This window comes from Neomonachus schauinslandi, chromosome 3, assembly GCF_002201575.2.
Source record: "Neomonachus schauinslandi chromosome 3, ASM220157v2, whole genome shotgun sequence".
In the NCBI taxonomy this organism is placed as follows: Eukaryota; Metazoa; Chordata; class Mammalia; order Carnivora; family Phocidae; genus Neomonachus; species Neomonachus schauinslandi.
The window spans coordinates 18,551,755-18,572,225 of record NC_058405.1 but is presented as its reverse complement, the minus strand read 5'-3'; the positions used below and the strand labels follow the sequence as shown (position 1 = coordinate 18,572,225).

General features: G+C 37.7%; 1 protein-coding gene across 1 annotated transcript in view; it reads left to right on the top strand.

Annotated features, from left to right (window-relative positions):
- GPC5 (glypican 5) overlaps positions 1-20,471 on the top strand; it is a 729,885-nt gene that overhangs the window by 38,735 nt on the left and 670,679 nt on the right. Inside the window, exon 2 of the mRNA XM_021696018.1 lies at positions 5,766-5,927. Within this exon, the coding sequence (XP_021551693.1) occupies positions 5,766-5,927 (162 nt within the window). The remainder of the gene's footprint in view (positions 1-5,765; positions 5,928-20,471) is intronic.

Sequence of the window (20,471 nt, the reverse complement as noted above, 5' to 3'; positions counted from 1 at the left end):
GTCTGTGGGGATATTATTCTGTTCATTATTGTCTTTTTTTATTATGATAACTCTGTGTGAGATTTGACTTCAGTATTTTTTATTGTTCATTTTATATGAAGTGAGTATTTTTTTTGGACATTTAGATTGAGACAGGCTTCAGGAAAGCTTTCCTAACTTTACAAAATGACTTCTGTTTCTGTGTAGCACTTAAAAATATGGATGCTTATTTTCTGAAATTTCTTGGCTTTATTTCCCTTCTCACATTGGTCTAGACCTTCTTTATGTTTCTTGGATCCCTATTCTGTTGAATTTTGATCCCACTTCCAGAAGTTTCTCTTCTGTGTGGAGTTTTGTCCTGGAAAAGAGCCTGCTCCATATGTTTTGAGAGTTCACAGAGGTCCGGATTGCTCCAGACCATTCACTCCCTTCTATCGTGGGTCCTTTGCACACACCCAATAATCAAGAGGGCTAAACTCTTCCTGTTTCAGCTGCTATTCTCAAATTGGCCCTCTGTCCTTTCCTGTGAATTCTGTTGGCCTATTTTGGGGGTTCTCCTGTACTCAGGTTCTTCAGACATTATCCCACTGCTTCATTCTTCTATCTGCTGTCCAGACTCTGATACTGTGAAAATCTATGGCTGTTGTTAGTTTCCCTCCACCTTGTTTATATTTTGAAATTGTGGGAATACTCTCTTATCTAGTTTTGTTACATTTCTTGGATTTATTTTCTAGTTGTTTCATCTGGTTCATGTGGGGATTTGGAGATAGTGAAAACCATGCCTTCATGGGCTGCCGTCTTTCCAGAATGCCTCCCAGTGCTACTATTTTAACACATTTAAAAAAAATCGTACATAAGCAGGGAGATGGCTGTAACAGTTTCTTAGGCTGGAGAACAGAAAAGAAGACATGTTCACCAATACTGCCACTTCTGGATGAGAGAAGAGGAAAAGCCCCCAAAATTCTGGTTGAAGGTCCCTTCAATGAGGAGCCTGCTGTTTTATTTTTAATTTCATTCATTTTTAGTAATTGAATTCTCGAAGAGCTTGATTTTTTTGTTCCGAAACAGGATTACTGCCTCTGAGCCTGGGTCATGTCCTCTTGCTGTTTCATAGCATCCTTAGTCATGCCATGTTCTTTGAAGCCAGACTTTGAAATATTTTAAAAATAAGTCTTGTTACCTATATTGTGTCTGTTTGGGCTCCATCTGGCTTTGCTTTCTTAGGATGCTTGTTCTGTTTACGATGGGGGAACTGTAGCCTCCCATGTTGGGTGTTTTATCAACAAGCAACTTATTATGTCCTTTGTGCTTACACTGTGAGCAAAATGTAAGATACGGTCCTTTCCCTGAGGGCGTTTGGTTCATCTTGTCTGTCTTTGGACTGATACAGTAGGAAGCCAGAGAACAGTGTCTTGTGGGCTCTTCCCCTCCACTGCTACCCCAACTCTGAGTACTGATGAACATATTGTGCCAATTAAACATAACTAGATCTTTGAATTTACAATCCTGATTTGGTTTGGAGTTTAGTGTTCCGTTGTCATTATCAACATCCAAGATTCTAAATGAAAGTCAGGATTAATCAATGTAGATCCTCATCAACTCGAGGGATGTATTTGCTCCTGAGTGGTCTACATTGCTGTCCATGCTTACTCAGCTGTGAGACGTGATAGGTTCTCTCCCACATTATGTTTAAGATAGCAGTCAAGGGAACTTGTAGTACCCTTCTTTTTTTTTTAAGTGTTTATTTTTTAAATTTTATTTATTTATTTGAGATAGAGAGGGAGAGAGAGAGAACATGAGTGGTGGGGAGGGGCAGAGGGAGAGGACTGAGCAAGGAGCTGGACGTGGAGCTTGATCCCAGGACCCTGAGATCATGACCTGAGTGGAAAGCAGGTGCTTAACCAACTGAGTCTCCCAGACACCCCTTGTAGTAACTTTCTATTGTTTTTTTCTTTTTTTTTTTAAAGATTATTTATTCATTTATTTATTAGAGAGTGAGTAGGAGAGAAACAGCATGAGAGGGGAGAGGGTCAGAGGGAGAAGCAGGCTCCCCGCTGAGCCGGGAGCCCGATGTGGGACTCGATCCCAGGACCCTGGGATCATGACCTGAGCTGAAGGCAGTTGCTTAACCAACTGAGCCACCCAGGCACCCCCTTGTAGTAACTTTCTAATTGTACTTCCCACCATTTAAAATTGGGTGAAAGCGCAAATGGCAACTCTATAATGTTATATTTTGGCCTATTTTGTTTTTGAGTAAAACTCCTTGGATGGTTCCTAACCAAAAATTTAGTTTCTTGCAACTGACCAAACAGATGACTTCTTTCAAGAAGAAGAAGAATCCAAACAAGAATCAAAAATGGCCGGTTATGTTTGTAGATGAACTATTTATAGATTTGAGACTACAGCTTTCTTCTCAGTAGAGTGATGGTGAAGAAGACAGTTTGGGAATCACTGCCAATTTTCAAACACCAGCTCCGCCATTGTGTAGTGCATAGTATGTGACAGTGGGCAGTTTTCATTCTATCTCCATTTCCTCGTATGTAAAATGTGATAGTAATGGTCCCTATACCATAAGGTTAATGTGAGGATTAAGTGAGATCATGTATGTATACAATGGATCCTCAACTATTGGTTTGATGGATAAAAATGGAGTGTCTGATTTTTTAGGCATGGTACTGGTCAACTGGGATATAAAAATGAGCAAAAATTGGGGCGTCTGGGTCTCAGTCAGTTAAGTGTCCAACTCTTGGTTTTGGCTCAGGTCATGATCTCAGGGTCCTGGGATTGAGCCCCACATTGGGCTCCATGTTCGGCAGTTGTCTCCCTTTCCCTTTGCCCCTCCCCCTGCTTATGCTCTCCGTCTCTATAATAAATAAATAAATCTTTTAAAAATGAGCAAAATTCCTTCACTTGGAGCTTTACAGTTAGACGAGGGGACTAATTAATTAGCAATCACATGAAGGAATATAATGTTGTGACCACAATAAATGCAATAGAGAGGCACGAGGCACTTCAGGGGCATGTAATAGGGAGAGGAGCTGTCTGAGAGATTAAGGAAAGTTCCTGTGGGAAGACTGAGTTCAAATGTAAAGAAAAATAGATGGGAATGAATTAAGAGAAGGTGTGTGTTTGCCACATGTGTGGGTGAGCACATGTAGGATGAGAGTGTCCCATTCAGAGAGATGAGCATGGAGAGTGGTTCTGAGGCAAGAGGGCACTTGGTGACTATAAAGAACTGAAGAGGCCAGTGTGTGAAGGGAAGGGTACAATGGGCAGTGTTACCTGAGATGAGGCTGGAGCGGGCGGGAGGGAACGAGTGGTCACAACCTGGGGGCCTTTCTAGGCTATGTTTAGGAGTGTGGTCTAGCAAACCATGTTAGGTGTTTAAATTCTGGAGAGACATTTGCAAAAATCTATTATTGTTGTTTTTGGGTTTTAAAAAAAGATTTATTTATTTACTTGAGGTGGGGAGGGGCAGAGGGAGGGAGAGAATCTCAATCAGACTCCCTAGTGAGCATGGAACCCCCCAAGGGGCTAGATCTCACTACCCCGAGATCATGACCTGAGCCAGAATCAAGAGTCAGCCATTAACTGACTGAGCCACCCAGGCGCCCCTATTGTTGTTATTGTTATTATTATTTTTATTCCTTAGCAGTCCTTTGCATACTAAATATGTTATATACATTAATGTTTATTTATTGATTCATTCCTCCAATCTCTATTATTGTTCTTCTCTGAATGCTTAATTCCTCATTCCTTCCACTTAGGAATAAAGCTGAGGAGATAGCTTTGTTTTCTTTCAATCAGCTTTACAATTTGAAGTGGAATTTGCTTTTGTATAACTTTAGGCAAGATAAATGAAAAACAATTGCCAAAATATTACCTGCTGTGACACACATAAATATTTTATGCCTCTTCACCTTTGTGAAATGCTCAAATGCTGTCATTTGTTACTTGTCTAACTTAAACAAACCAAAACCAAAATCATTAGAAATTTTGGTGTCTTATGTTGGCAGGAAATTCAGACTGATTTCACATGTTTTGAACTTACCCAGAACCAACTTTTGGAATTCAAGGCCTGCGGTCGACTCTGCGTGACAAGGGGGGAATTTGACAGTGGGTGTGTGCGTGTGTGCGCGCGCGCGCACGCGCACACGTGACTATTTTGTATTTGCTGATCTTCTCTTGATCAGTGAAGAGCTAACCTGGGTGCTGTGAAACTCCCCAGATATCAGTAAGGCCACATTTTTCCTACCCTAAAATAAGGAAATAATGTATTCTATTAGGACATGTAAATAAAATTATCCTGAGCTTTACATAAAACCTTGGGTGGCCTTGGGATGCCCTGGGGCTCATACCATGATGCCCCATCAGTGTTATCCTTCATAGCACCATCCATGGTGCGCCCCTTTACTTCTCCATTCTTTAGCACACCTGCTGTGGGTAAAGGTGCCTGCCCTGTCTTGTTCTGTAATTGGCCCATTATTGTTGTACTGGTAAACTTGGTTGGGTTTACTTTTTTTGTATTTGTATATCGTTCTGGTATAACATGAGGTTTTAGCTCATCTAGGATGAGAGTTGTTAATCATACTAGCATTTTTCTAACCACAACTATTAACATGTATAATAACTTCACATTTCATCTAATATGCATCTTCCCAGAAGTTTTCTGAATACAGTTGTAAAACTAAAAAGTACCTTTAAGGGGCACCTGGGTGGCTCAGGGGGTTAAGTGGCTGCCTTTGGCTCAGATCATGATCCCAGCCCAGCGTTCTAGGATTGAGTCCTGCATAGGGCTCCCTGCTCAGCGGGGAGCCTGCTTCTCCCTCTCCTTCTGCCCCTCCTCCTGCTCATGCTTTCTCTCTCTCTCACTGAAATAAAGAAATAAAATCTCTAAATTTTTTAAAAGATTTTATTTATTTATTTGACAGCGAGAGAGACAGTGAGAGAGGGAATACAAGCAGGGGGAGTAGGAGAGGGAGAAGCAGGCTTCCTGCGGAGCAGGGAGCCCGATGTGGGGCTCGATCCCAGGACCCTGGGATCATGACCTGAGTCGAAGGCAGACGCTTAATGACTGAGCCATCCAGGCGCCCCAGAAATAAAATCTTAAAAAAAAAGTAAAAAATACTTTAAATGGTAGGAATTGTCTCTAGCAAGCTAGGTAATGAGTAGAATTTCAGATGGTGGGTTTGGCCCATGGGGATCAAGATCCCCCATTACATTGTTATTGCTGATAATCACTTATTCCACAAGAAGCAGAGCATTATGGGGAGCTAAGAAATCAGGTGAAGCATCTTCATTTTTATTTGATGTACAAAATTTGATTATTTTCCCCTCAGGAAAAATAATTGTTTTAGCCATATTCTTCTGTAAAACATATGTAGATCAAATACTTTTCGCTGAATTAACAAAATAAGCAAAAATAAAAATTTCCTGATTTAGCGCTGTATACTTATATAATAGTTTGTTTTCTATTATATGTCTAGTTGTTAATAGTAATTAGTTAATTGAGTGGACATACTTAATATTTGATCAATATGTTAAGAAAATAGTTGAGCAAAGAGTTAATGGTTTAGAATATTTTGTTTCATGGTTGTGTTAATGGACAATACATATATATTTATATATATATATATTTTTAAATAGCAATTGCTCTGGTAAGTCAGTTTCTCACATAGATCGTGAGCCCCTTATATGCAGTACTGATTATTAATGCCTGACATGTAACATCTAATGTTTGTTAAATGAATAGGTAATTATTCTAAAAAATACTGTATCTGTTCCAGGACCCAATCTTCAGGTTTGCATATCCAAAAAACCTACATGTTGCACCAGGAAGATGGAGGAGAGATACCAGATTGCGGCTCGCCAAGATATGCAGCAAGTGCTTCAAACATCCAGCTCGACACTGAAGTTTCTAATATCGCGAAATGCCGCGGCTTTTCAAGGTAAATGTATCTTGATTTCTGAAAGTAAGGAGAAGCCTTGTTAGGCAGTTTTCCTCTTATTATTATACTGGGAAAATTGGCTGGGTTTACATGTCTTTGCATACCATTATTCTGGTATAAAGTGAAGTTTTAGCTTCTTCTAACCCTCAGAACTTGTTTCCGAGGTCATCCTTGGGCATAAATATTGAGTTGGACTGGGGAAACTGTTACGTTAGTGAAATGGTCCTTGGAAATATATGCCCTTCTAGGGTCCTTCCAGGGCCCCCAGTATTCTGACCTACAGTTTTACTTCAACATGGATGGACATAATTATTAGATTTTAGTAAAGTATTCCATAAAATAAAATCTCATTGCTTTTAACTGGATAGTTATAGATTTGTTTTTAAAAATATGATTTGAAGAAATATTTGTCGGATTTTTCCCCCTGCTACCTCATGTGGTTTTCATAAGAACACCAGTGTAATATATCAAAGTGCAGACAAGTCTGATAAACAGTAAAATAGGATATATTAATTAGATATTTAAGGATCAGCTAAGACCAGAACTCAACCTTAATTCAAACAGTATGTTCAGAAATAAAATTAATGGGTTATAAAATTACAAGGCACATTGGAAAATAGATGATCTTTTTCTTATTTTAGTCATCATCTCTATAAAATTCCTTATTACTACAATAAAATAGCTTAATTTATTTTTCCTTTTATAAAGCATTAGCTTTTCTGTATATGATTAGAATGAAAATATCTAGATTACACTACTTTTCACAAATTTATTGCTTTTGTTCAAAGCAAAATATAACTTGTTAGTATTCCTTTTTCTTAAGTATATTAATGTCCATCTATTTAAATAATTTGTGCTTTGTTTACATACATAACTAAAGCACAAAGCTGATTAATTTTTAAATCTATGCTCATTAAATAAAATAAGTACAATAAATCAGGATAAAATTTAAGTTGAGATGAAATGTAGTTCATGATGAATTGATGATTTTTTTTTTTTTGTGGAAACTGACTTACCAGATTTTAAGATGTTATTATTTTAGTGATTTTTTTTGGATGTCTTAGAAACAACCTTATTTCTGTTATGGGATATATTCATGTGAAATTGTTGGCAGAAAACATATTGATATGCTTTTTAAGCAAAAATTTGTGATTTCAACTGGCTGAACCAGAACCAGAAGACTTTAACTACACACATAGAGTGATATAATGATTTTGTCTCATGAAAATGACAACATGCACAATATGGATAATACATTGTAGTGATAAAGGGACAGTGAATAAACCAGTTTGACCAGAACAGGGATGGGGAGTGTGGTGGAGACTCATATGCTTGAAAAGGTGAGCTGGACTCACGTGGAAGGGACTTAGAGCATCATCTTGAGTTTGAGAGTCATTAAAGATTTTTGAGTAGGAAAGCTTCATTATGATTTCTCAACTTTTAATGTCAAAACTAAATCCCTTCAAGTAAGAATATTTGGCCAAAGAAGATCATGACCAAAGAAGCCAACTTTTTTGGGTAGCAGTGTTAACTATAGAAGTGAAAGAAAGTGCCATCAGTTGCTAATTTTTGGGCATTCAGTGAATGTTCATGGAACATTTTCTTCTGCCTTCAAAAGATACGGTAACCTTTCACCCTTTGCTGGATAAATTGATCAAGATAGAGAGATAGAGTATGTTATGGAATGCCTGCCTGGCTCAGTTGGTACAGCATGCAACTCTTGATCTCAGGGTCGTGAATTCAAGCCCCATGGTGGCTGTGGAGCCTACTTAGGAAAAAAAAAAAATATGTATATATATATACATATATGTATATATATATATATAGAGAGAGAGAGAATACGTTAAGTTCAAATGATTGGGAAAAATACAAAACCTGAATTATTTAGATTTTTAAGATGGGTTCAGGCTGCTGAAAAATTTTGGTGATATTGTTAAAAGTTTGGTGACAACTAAGTAATAGAAATACATGGCATTGTCTCTATCTACTAGAGTGTCAGGTAATTTTATATACATTAAAATTTTTTCTCTTTAATACATTGTGTTGTATTCAATAGGTTGAGTTTTGCTGTTTACTTAAATATTAATCATAAGAAATGAAAATGGTAGGAACTTTCTTAAATATGACTTGTTATAAATTGTTGTTTTCTGCCTTTGTGAAATGTCAAGTTTTATTTAAGAATCCGTAGAAGGCAAGATAAATTTGGAAGAAATTTGCCTAAAGGCTAACTTTACTGGAACACATTCTCTTATTTACCTGCTTTTAATTTAATAAATAGAGTAAGTAGCTTTAGGCTTATGTCCATAAAAAGAAGCTTAAATATATATGCTGAAAGCAATTTGAGAAATCACATTTACTGTACCATAATTGAGCAGGCACCTTTATCAATAAGTAAAATGCCTACCATCTAGTTTTTGTGCCATCAGAATATCTGAAAACAATTCAGTCTTTATTTTTCTAAGAAGAAAGAAGCCAACACATTTTATGGGGAAACTGTCTGCTTGAGAGAAATTTAATGGGGAAATCAATTCACTTCTCAAATGTTGTAAGTAGATTTTGCTACGTTTTGATATTTTGACTTTTAAATAGTTCATTTATGTCCCCTGCTCCAACAGTATTAACCTGTTTTTTTTCTTTTTTTAACTGGTATTCTGGGTTATAGAAGACTTTGGACTGGTTGGCAGTCTAGATGTAGTATGGTTCCTTCTCTCATGGCTTTTATAGAATCCTGTGGAAGCCTGTTTTTGAAGCAATCCCTTGGATGCGGCTGGTGGGGACGATCACTTGGGTCTGTGGATTTAGTGGGCAGGCACATTACTGTGAGATGAAGAAATTGTTAAAGGGAGGGAGGAAACGGTGCTGGCAACTGGTGCTAGAAGACAGAAGGTTATGCCGTATACAGTCCACATTCAGCTCTGGAAGTTAGCCCTGGAAGGTACATACCAGTAGAGTTGGAATCAGCCTATTGGGACAACTCTTCCATTTTTCTTTTACGGAATTTATTTGTGTTTATCTCAATCAGATTTTTAAGGAAATCAACAAACAACAAAGCAAAAATCTGTTTTTGGAAGTGTCCGTAATTATGACCTGGGGCTTCACTATATCCTAAGTGTAGTCATTCATACAGGATGGAGCACTTTATAAGCTAAAAGGAACAAACTGATATCTCTGTGTCTGTTGCTGTTCATAAATACGTGGTGCTGTTTGCAAAGAGGAATGTTGGCTTTGTCACAGTGCAGACAATAACTGTTCTTTATTTTCGGGGCTTTATAATGCTCATGAATAAAGCAGAATAGCCTGAAATAATGCAAAAGAGTTTGCTTCCCTTCAGCTCTTTTATTCTGAGTGTGGGGTTGCTGGCTTTAAAAATATTTTGGAAATATTCTTCATAATGTTTTATTTATTTATACACTAAAGTATGGTGTGACTCATGAAGAAATAGAGGAAGTTGACAGAAAATATGTCATCTACTGTAAAAAAGCAACTCATGCAGTTTTCAAATTTTTCAGTTTTTTAATCTCCATTCAAATAAGATGCTGCAGTTTATTTTTTTTAAATTGAAAACTACTAAACAAAATTTTCAGCATCACTTTCAAAAATTAAAAGGAAGGAAAAAATAGAAAAAAGAAGGAGTATTTGGGAGAACACTAATGGAAACTTGTGTTTTGTTGAAACGTTGGGAAGGTAAGGTTAAAAAGCTACATCTTTCCTTTGAGATGCACTTTTGCCTATTTCTCTTATCTTACAGTAGCTTATGTATTTCTAAAATATATGGTAGATACTAAGTCTTTCTTCTGGAGGTTTCCAGTTTTATATATGGCATTTAAAAAGTGTACATTATTACAAAAGACTGAGTGCTAAATGGTGGAACAGGAAAGATTTAACATTTTTATTTATGATTTCATTCTCTTGGCTGATTAAATTTTCATTTCTCCATTGTAAGTACTTAAAAGATTGGCAAGCTTGTTCTCGTGGGTTGAGATGTGAGATTTAGGAATTTAATAAAAAATACATTCCTATTTTTAATGAAATATAGGAATATGTTCAAAATTAAATATCTCATTTTAAAAAGTAGGTGAATTCAGAATGAGAATGTAATTAATGGATTTTCCTCCTCACACTAACAGATGTTAGCTACTGGGAAGTGTGTAGCTAGTGTGTAGCTACTGTAAACCTAATGTGAAGTCGAAGGCACCTACATCTATAGTCAAAGGCACAAAGATATAGTGAATAGTGGAATATATATTAATGTATAGGAGAGTAGAGAGATTTATATAAATGTTATTAAACATGAAGTCCATGAATCTTATTTTATTCACTTCAGCTATGCTTTGACAAAGCTGGATAATATTTAAAATTATTCCTTGGAAGAGCCTTCTGTGGAAGGATAAAGGAATAATACTGTTTTTGACACTGAGAATTACCTGATCAAGAGTTCGAGTGTAAGAGAACGAGTAGCCGTAGGCTGGCAATATGGAGGAGGCTTGGTTTTCTCCATCTCTAACGCCTAGTAAATATAATGAACTGAACTGCATGAATAAACGAAGGAATGAATAGTACTCAGCAGGAAGATGGTTCTGAAGTAAAAATGACAGAGTCCCTCCCTTTCTCATTCCTTTCTCTCATGTATTCCTCTCTCAATGATTTATTCTCGCTGTGGAGCACCTACTAGGTGCCCGCACTGTCGGGTGCTTGGGTCGTAAGTGTCCGGACCTTCAATCTGTTTATTTTTATGGATTCCTTCAGACTTCTCATATGCCAACATCTGGTTATTGCTTTTATGAACTAGCAAGGTGCACATGATGGTGTCTCTGTCAAGGCATCAGGAACGTGATTGCACAATTTTCCCCCTTCAGTTTTAGGCGGCGTGTGGTTTAGCGTGTTATCTCAGACAGCCGCTATTGATGCAATTGGTCTTTATCCAACTGTCTTTTATCTCTGTAATAAAAAAAAAATTGTTTCTTTTGAATCTGTGTCAGCAGGCTGCTCTTAATTCTGAAAATGGGTAATTTTCCTGTATTCTAGATAAAAGTTGCAAGAGCTTAAGTTACTCTTCAGCTGGAAATAAAGCTTGCTTGGCATGCAGCATTATCGATAGTGGAAATAATATGAAGTATAGACTTAAGATCAGGTTTACTCTGCAAAATTTAATTTTTACACTTTAAGAAGTAAACTTTCAGTTCTTTTAATTCTGACTGACAATAGGTTATGATAATATCACCATTGCCATGGTGATCTCACCTAGAAAGCACAGTAACCTGCTCATAGTAGGTGAAACAATTCTTTCTTGATTTTATGTTAAACACATTTTCAGTTAAATCTTTTCAATGTGAGAACTGCACATTTATTTTCTTGAAGATAAATTAACATTTCATCAGATTCTTTATCATTTTGTTATCTTCGTATTAGTTCAATCTTACTTTTGCATAAGCGATCGCAAGGGATGATTTAAAAAAAATTTTTTTTTAAAGATTTTATTTATTCATGACAGACAGAGAGAGAGAGAGAGGCAGAGGGAGAAGCAGGCTCCCAAGGAGCAGGGAGCCCGGTGCAGGACTCGATCCCAGGACCCTGAGATCATGACCTGAGCCAAAGGCAGACGCTTAACCATCTGAGCCACCCAGGCGCCCTCAAGGGATGATTCTGAAAAGCTACCTCTGTGTTGAGTAAAGGACAGGACACGTAGGAAGTTACAACTAGCGATGTTTTTGAAATTTGTCTGTCCCTCTCCCTATCTCTTATTCGTCCATGTAAAGTGATTTATAAAATTTCTCTTTATAGGTACATTCCTAGGACATTTGTGCATTCTCCTTTTGGTGGCCATCTCAATAATTTCCACAATATTTTTGTACTTCGAAGCTTTAGTGATCATACTTAAGTCTCCGTGGGCACGTGTTCCCCTGGGGTTCATAGCAGGCACGGGACTGGGGCTTACTGAACATGCGCATTGCCAGCTTCACGGCGTATTGCGGAATTGCTCTTCTAAGGAGATGAACCCGTTTAAGCTCCCGCAGGCGGTTGCTGTGCTTTGTTGTTCTACTTCCTTCCCAATAATTAGTATTGTCAGAATTTTGGAAGATTTGCTGAGCTGATAGGTATGAAACAGTATCTTGTTTTCAAAATGCGTGCTTCCCTGATTAGGGCATTTGAATGTCTTTTTGCAAACACATCTTTATTTTTTGTGTTATTTTCCCTTATGAATATGTCCCATGGAACTGTATACACACTGCGAGGTTATATACCCTGTTGTTAGTGTTTTGCATGTATTTAAGAGGTTTATGTTTTTAGGTACAAAAAAAAAAAAGATTTATTTGAGAGAGACAGAGAGAGAACGAGCGGGGGTGGGGGGTAGGGGCAGAGGGAGAGGGAGGAGCTGACTCCCTGCTGAGCGCAGAGCCCAACATGGGGCTCGATCCCAGGACCCCAAGATCATGACCGGAACTGAAGGCAGATGCTTAACCAACTGAGCTACCCAGGTGCCCCTAAAAAATCCTTTTCTCAACTATATTGAGATGTAATTGTTCTCCCTCTGCCTTATTGTTAGAGCCCCAATTTTGGAGGGATGATCACCCTCAGTGGCAAAGTGCTCAGGGTCAGTGAGCTCTGCTGCAGCTGTGGGGATGGCGCAAGCTAGAGTGGGGAGTGTGCGGGTGGTGGAGCAGCTCTGAAGGAGGGAATGCGAAAGGAAATGAGCTGAAGTCCCCTTAGAGGGCTGACAGTGGAGACAACTAATTAATAGTGAAGCCAGTTTGCATGACGGTGCCGCTGTTTTCGTTTCTAGCCCTGTCTAGATTTTACCTCCGGAAAGGGCATGAGTGGTGGGGATCCGTGGTTGAGCACGGGTCGTAGGGGATTCATTCATCCATCCTGCAGACACTCATGGGGCCACCTCCACTTGCCAGCGTTGTTTTAATTGCTTGGTGTACTTCAGGGAATGAAACAAAAATCCCTTTCCTCACAGTGTGCATTTCAGCCAGGGCAAGTAGAAAATAAATATAATACAGGTATAAATACGTTAGGATGAATTATGCTTTGGGAAAATGTAGCATAGAGCAGAGGGCTGGGGAGGAACAGTATGGAAGACTGCGGTCTTAAACTGGATCGTCAGGAACGTTGATGTCGGAGCAAAGGTTTGACGAAAGTGCAGGGGTTTGGATATGTGGATGTCTGGGATAAAAGCTTTCTAGCAAGAGGGAGTAACCCGAAGGTAGGAATGGGGCTCAAATGTCAGAGGAATAGCAACAAGGCCATTATGGCTTTGGGGGCCTCAGGGAGTGGTTGGAAAGTCAGTCATAGAGGCCACAGGTGCTGATCATGTAGGGCTTTTATTCTGAAACGGAAGTCTTTGCCATCGGTGTGGCTTGATTTGAAAAGTTATTCTCTCTAGTTGCCCAGGGGCACATACACCCACCTTGTAGAGGGGCGAGGGGGCACACCTAGGAAGCCAGTGAAGAGGTTGTTAAAATAATCCAGAAGAGGCATTGTGGCGACTTAGACCCAGTGCTGGCCGTGCAGGTGGTGAGCAATCGTCAGATTCTGGGTAGAGTGTGCTCATCTCGGGGCCCTGGGCATGGTGGGAAAGGAACCGAGGCCAGGAGGGGGTCGACTGTAGTAAACTGCACCAAGGGTGTGTCGGTGGGGTGTGTGCCTGGTGTGTCACCGAGGCGAGTTAAAGATGCTGAGGCAGTAGGATGCTTCCACTGAGAATTTTAGAAACAGATGACAGTTTCTCTCACTCCAACTCTCCCAGCAGACTCAGAGATTCCAAAGTCCCAGTGGAAGAGGGACTTTGGTGGACATGACAGGACATTCATTGATTATCTGATGGAGGCTAATCTTTCTGTTTTGTTTTTAAAATCACTTGATGGAGGTATGATGGACACAGAAAGCTGTACATGTTTAATGTATACAGCTTGATGAGTTTGGAGGTAAGTCTACATCTGTGAAACCATCACCGCAGTTTGTGCCATAAGCATATTGGAGGAGGCTGGTCTGTGACACAGGGTTAAAATAGCAATGGTCTGGAAGAGCCAGGGCATTTCCAGCTGCTTCCTGTGATCTGGGTCTGTGAAGCGGCAGGGATGGTGTTTCTGTAATACCGTATGTGTAAGTATGAAAATAACATTAATTTTGATAGGGTAACTCACTATTGTACATAACAGAACATATTATCAATATTTAGCATAATTTGAAAGTGAAGGGCATTATAAAGAAATAACACACAAATAAGTAAAAATGAGTTGCTTGAATTTGGTAAATGAGCTTTGAGCATTGACAGGAGAAAGCATGTAATAAGACAATGCTTAATAAAGTTGCATAATAGTAATTATGGTCAAAATCACGAGTTCGTATATGAGAAATTTATCTTAAGCTTATTTTAATTATAAAAGATACCGGTTACATAAAATTGAAACTAAAGTTCTTTATTAGTCAATAACCCATTAGCAAATGAGGTTCTGTGATGAATTTAAGGCTCTTAGGACTCAGTTTTGAAGTCTTGGTGGGAATTCTCATAACTTGAATAGCATCATTGCCATTTACCATTTTTATATGGTTCAAAAGTGAACTAAGTTCTGTTTACCAAACACTATCAATAGTTATCAATCATTTCAATAATATCTTTTTATATCATTTCTTATTTAATTAGAAATGCTTGTAGTTCATGTAGTTGGAATTATTTCCAAATTTAAAATTTTTAAATAGTGTGATAATTCATTGTAAATTATGAAACATAGTTTATTAGAAATATAAAAGCTTTTTTAATAGTGAGGTTTTTTTCTATAGCCTTGGGTGAAGAGAAGATTAAGATGAAAATATTAAACCATCATCCATAATATTTAATTGGTAAAGTGGTAAAATATAATAGAAAATAAGATACCTTCCTTTCCTCACACCAATAGAGGACTTAAATTTTATAGCCATTTCTCAATGTAGCTGTTCATGATGGGAAATTATCCATCCATATCTCCATGCTTTTAGCATAAAATATATCTAGCAATAAATGGAATATATATGCTATAGCTTTTATGCAGAAGGCAAAGGGCTTGAAATGGCATCTCAAGATCCAGAGAGTCATAATAGTAAATAAAGGGTAATCGTTGGATAGCTATGCTGTGTTCCTTTTATTCCAGGGTAGTTCTGCCTGTGGGCTAACTTTTGTATAAACAAAGATAATTGAACTTTTGCACCTTAAAGGATATTGTTATCTTGTACTATTTGTTTGCCTCTATCCCCTCAGGGTATAAAGTTGACTTGAGTGTTAATTTAGGAAACATACTCATTTTTTTTTTTCTTTAAGTAGGAATCAATTGAAGATCCTACATAATGAAACAAACATTGGTTGTGGGAAAACATTTGTTGTGATTGGGCAGGCAATATGCTTGGGTTTCAAAACAAGGGTTTTAAATTCGGACGGGCTAGGTTTGAATCCTATCTTAAGATTTGCTGGTGGGGCCTCAATTTCTTGGCTTCTAGGCTGCAGTTATTGGGGATTGATTGAGGCAATCCCTGTAAAGTAGCTATCATGGCGTCTGGTACATAATAAACACTCAGTGTATGTTAGCTATTCCTTCTTCCTTTATTCATGGTATATTTCCCAATATTTGATGAGCAGCAAAACATTTCAGGGTAAAAATTATCTAATGGTGTTTCTGGATGAGTGTGATGGGGGGTGGCGTAAAGTTAGTTGTCACATTATGGGAAGTGCTGTACTGGACCAGGCAGCAGAAGGGCCTTGTGATCCAAACTCCTAGATCACTCTTCAGATTCCTACACCTGATGGGGTTGCCAAGAGTCATGTTGCAAGGGCTGGTGGTTATGGCCAAACATGCTCTCTCTATTGGTAAAGGCAAGCAGTGAGAACAATTATTTGGTGAATAATAATAGTACATCTTAAAGCAGGCTTTCCTGCTGCTCAGCTGGTAGTCAAATGAATTTTCCAATTTCATTAAATGGTATTAGATTGTAATGTTTTGACTCTCACTGTAGTAGAAACTGGTATGAGCACAGAAATCTAAGCTTTTACTAGAAGAGTGGTGCAAAGGGACAGAATCCATGGCAAATTATTCAATGGCTTAATGAAAGCCTGAATTTTTTTTTTTAGATTTTATTTATTTGATAGAGACACAGCAAGAGAGGGAACATAAGCAGGGGGAGTGGGAGAGGGAGAAGGAGGCTCCCCACTGAGCAGGGAGCCTGATGCAGGGCTCGATCCCAGAACCCTGGGATCATGACCTGAGCTGAAGGCAGACGCTCAACAACTGAGCCACCCAGGCACCCCACGAAATCCTTAATCTTTATAGTGTCCTCCAAATGAGACTGTCTTCACATACGAAAGGCTTTCAATTTTTGATATCACTGATTCATTCTGGTCACTTTGGTCACCTTCAGGGATGTTTGTAGTTTATGTTGGCATATCGTTTATTTTTTTTTTTAAGATTTTATTTTTTTTTAAGTAATCTTCTATACCCAGTGTGAGGCTTGAATTTACAACCCCAAGATCAAGAGTAGCATGCTCTGCTGCTCTGTCGACTGAGCCAGCCAGGTGGATTGGCATATGTTAACACAGTCAAGCCTTTAGATCATGTATTTGTGAGTTATTACATAGAACCACTAACTTCAAATTGGTCCTTTCATGACAGCATGGGAAAATTATTAAATAAATGCATAGCCTGAAGAGCGATGTGAAAGGTTTTGTGGTTAGTAGAATATGATAAAAACTTAAGCTAAGATCTAATTGAACTACTTTAAAGGCCTCTGTTCATTAAGATAAATTTTATTTTGGTTTAAATGTTGCTAATCACTGTTCCATAAAATTATGTAACTGTCTGGTACTTGCATTTTCTCTCCTGAAAATGTGAAATTTTATTTATTTATTTATCTATCTATCTATCTATCTATCTATCTATCTATCTATCTATCTATTTATCTACCTACCTACAAAGCATCTTAGAGGGTTTCTTCTCTACATGAGGAAAGACAGTCTGGAGAAAGATGGGCACTTACAGCCTCTGGAAAGTACGGTTTGGGAAAAGGGTCAGAGGAGTGGGGCAGAGGTGTCCACTGGTTCAAGAAGGAACAATACATGATATGTTTATATTCTAATTTTAAAAATCTGGGTTTAACATGCTTACTTTCTAGCTGTAGTCCCAGGGCAACACTTTAGGATGATCTAGGCCAGCTGCTTAATTTGTTTTTATTGCAAATCTTCAAAGTAGGTTTAAATTAAATTATCTATGTATTTGGCAACTCTTACTCAATATATTTAGTGTATTTGTTATTTTAATGAGATCATATATTTTGAATGCAAATTAAGGATATATTTAACAATTGCTAATCTACACTGGTACAGCTATTCTGGAAAGCAACTTGACAATAGTTATTTAAGATATATGTTCTTTCTCTCTCTCTTCTTTCTGGTTCTTCTAATGGTTTGTATATATTGGAAAATTTTTTAGAGACTGTTTAGGGACACATAGAAGCATGCTAATTAAAGTGTTTGTTGTAATAGCTGGGAATTGAGACAACCTGGGTGATTGAGAGAAAGGTTAGGAAAATGCATTATGCATCAGTAAGAATAATCAACTGGATAGATACATGGTGACACGGATAGACTTTAAAAACATAAGGTAGAATGAAGAAAGGAAACAAGAGAATGAGGTATATAGCACAATTTCATGTATGTAACTTAAAAATACATGTACCAAACAATTGTATATGTTTTACTGGAACACATGCAAATCAGAGTTTACATTGAGTGCATTAGAACGATTGTTTAAGGGTATATAATTGTATAACTTACCATCCAGCTGCATAAATATTAAGAGATGTGGGGGATGTGAAGAATAGCTAGGAAAAAAAGTGAAAGAAAATTTAATTATCTAGGTTTGAATCTACCCCAAAATGTATAGGGTCTGTATGCTGAAAATGCTGTTGAGAGAAATCAACCTAAGTAAAGGGAGAGATTTACCATGTTCGTGAATTGATGATGAAGCTTACTACATAGTTACAGTAATTGAGAGTATAGTATTGGCAGGAAGGATAGACCCATAGAATAGATAGGATTGAAAATTATGACTGCTTTCCAACAGCTTAAAATCTATTGTGGAAAATAGACAAATGATGACCTTTCAGTGTGCTATGATGGAGTTAGGGTAAGATCTCATGTAGAAAAGACATCTGATTGGATTGCTGGGGAAGGAGGCTGGGAAAACAGTCCTGAAAACAGCGGCTTCACATCAAGAATAAGGGTCAGGGATTCCTGTCCTGAGAGAGGAAACAAGAGTCTGAGCTAAAGGGCCCACGAGTCTCGCCTAAGGTCACAGCCAAGTGTGGTAGGTAGGAAGTGGTGAGAAGTCAACCTGAGGATGTGTCATCCCTTCCAGTTGTTTTAATTCTCCATCAATCTGTTGTGTCTTCTCTCATTCCTAGTTTTGCTTCTCTTTTCCTACTTTCTTATCCTTTCCTTCCTCTTATGTTCTCATTTCTCTCCCACTTTCTCTTTTCTTTAGTTTCCTCTTTGTCTCATCATCTCTGTCATAATCAGGGTTTTGTCCATGTTTATGCTATTTTTTTTCCAAGAACATTCTTTTAGATATAGTTACCCTTTATCTTTTTGTTTTTAATAAGGTCTAATCTTTTTAAATTCTCTCTTGTGACTTTTTAAAAATTTCATATATTTCTGGTTTCTTAAGATTTTTTTTTTTTTTAAAAATTTTTAAGTTTTCTCTTTTGGTAATAAAATTATTTTAGGGAATAAATTTTCCCTTGATAATAGCTTTGCTTTATTGCATAGATTTTACTATGAAGTCTTCTTTTCACTTTTTTTAGAGAGTCTGAAATTTTATTTTTTATTCTCTTTTTTGGGGTTATCTGGGCAGTTTTTGCTTAGGATTGGCTAGGTTAATTGTGGTTTCAGTGACCCCCAGATATCCGTGACCCATATCCACAGAGGCTACACGTCCTTTATGTGTTGGTGATGGCTTTTTCTGGCCCAGGCTGAAGGAGCAGCCCTATCTGAGATGATGTAGCACTAGTGGTCGAGGGAAACACGGTCTCAGCTCTAAAGGTGTCTGCTTGGGAAGGGTGCACGTTGCTTCCACTCACATTTCATCTGCCAAGGTGATATCAAGACATCATGCTTGCTAATGTTCCCACAGGGAAGGCAGACTATATTTTGTATGAAAATTTAACCAACTCTAAAGAATGTTGATGTTCACAAGAATGTGAATTGTGCTCTCTCAAAAACATATGTTGGAATCCTAAGCTCAAATATGACTTTATTTGAAAAGTCTTTATGGAGGTAATCAAGTTCAAGTGAGGTCATTAGTGTGGGCCCTAATCCTATATGACTGATTTCCTTAAAAAAAAAGGCAGATTTGGACAAAGAGATAGACACATACAGAGGAGAAGAGCATTTAAAGACCAGGGAGTGCCCGAGCCTACCACAAGCTAGAGGAGATGCATGGAAAATTCTACCTCTCAATCCAAAGAAGGAACCAAACATGCTGATATCTTGATCTCAGACTTCTAGTCTTCAGACTGTGAGACTTCCACGCATTTTGTGGTAGTTTGTTACAGCAGCACCAGGAAACCAACACAAATATGTTTCAGAATTTCTAAGAAATGCTCGGTCAGATTCTTATTATTTATTTCTATATTTTAATTAGAAAATGTAGCCAATAAAATCTCTACCTTTCAACAGTGAAGTGTTTTCCATGGCTAGAATCATGATCAATTTTACAGATTTGCTTCAAGTGGCAAATTCTCTACCTGAAAATTTCATTCAGATTTCAAAGGTTGTCATATGGGTATTCTTTACTGTTCAGAAGTTTAAATAATAATGTCACCCTCTTCTAATTTACTGCACTCAGGGTTTTGTACCTTAATTATAAAAAAATCAATTCATCTTTCAAAAAAAAATGAGTACAACCCCTTGATTTGGAAGTGTACCTTTATGTTCATCTTTTCACTTGTTTTCTGATTAAGTTGCAGTGATAAGAATGACTGAAAATAGACTAGGTTGATCATGGCATTGTAAATGTTGTCTTTTAGTGACCCTTAATCACGCTTTTCTTTCTTTCTTTCTTTCTTTCCTTCTTTCTTTCATTCCATTCTTTTTTCTTTCATTCCTTCATTCCTTTTCTCTTTTTTATTTTCTTTTTTACTGAAGCAGCTCAATAATTTCTTTCAGACAGCTCTCTGCAAGGCCTATCTATGAGATCCCTCCATTTCTGTCAAACAGTCAGTCCCTTAGAAGTTATAAAAAAGTGCTCATTATTACGGAAATCTTCCATTCCATACAGATGGGGCTGAGCCTGAGAGCAATATTGCAGCTCAGCTGGAAAGGAAATGGGGAAAAAGAATTGGGCAGGAGAAGGAAGATGGAAGGTAATAGATTACATGCTGTATTGTTCCCAGGAAAAAAATTAGATGCCATTAGACGGCATATTGGATTTAAGTACATGATTTATGATCCACTGAAATCATCTATGTTATTCTGAATTATGCAAATATTATTTTATGACCTGATCTTGAATTAGGTAA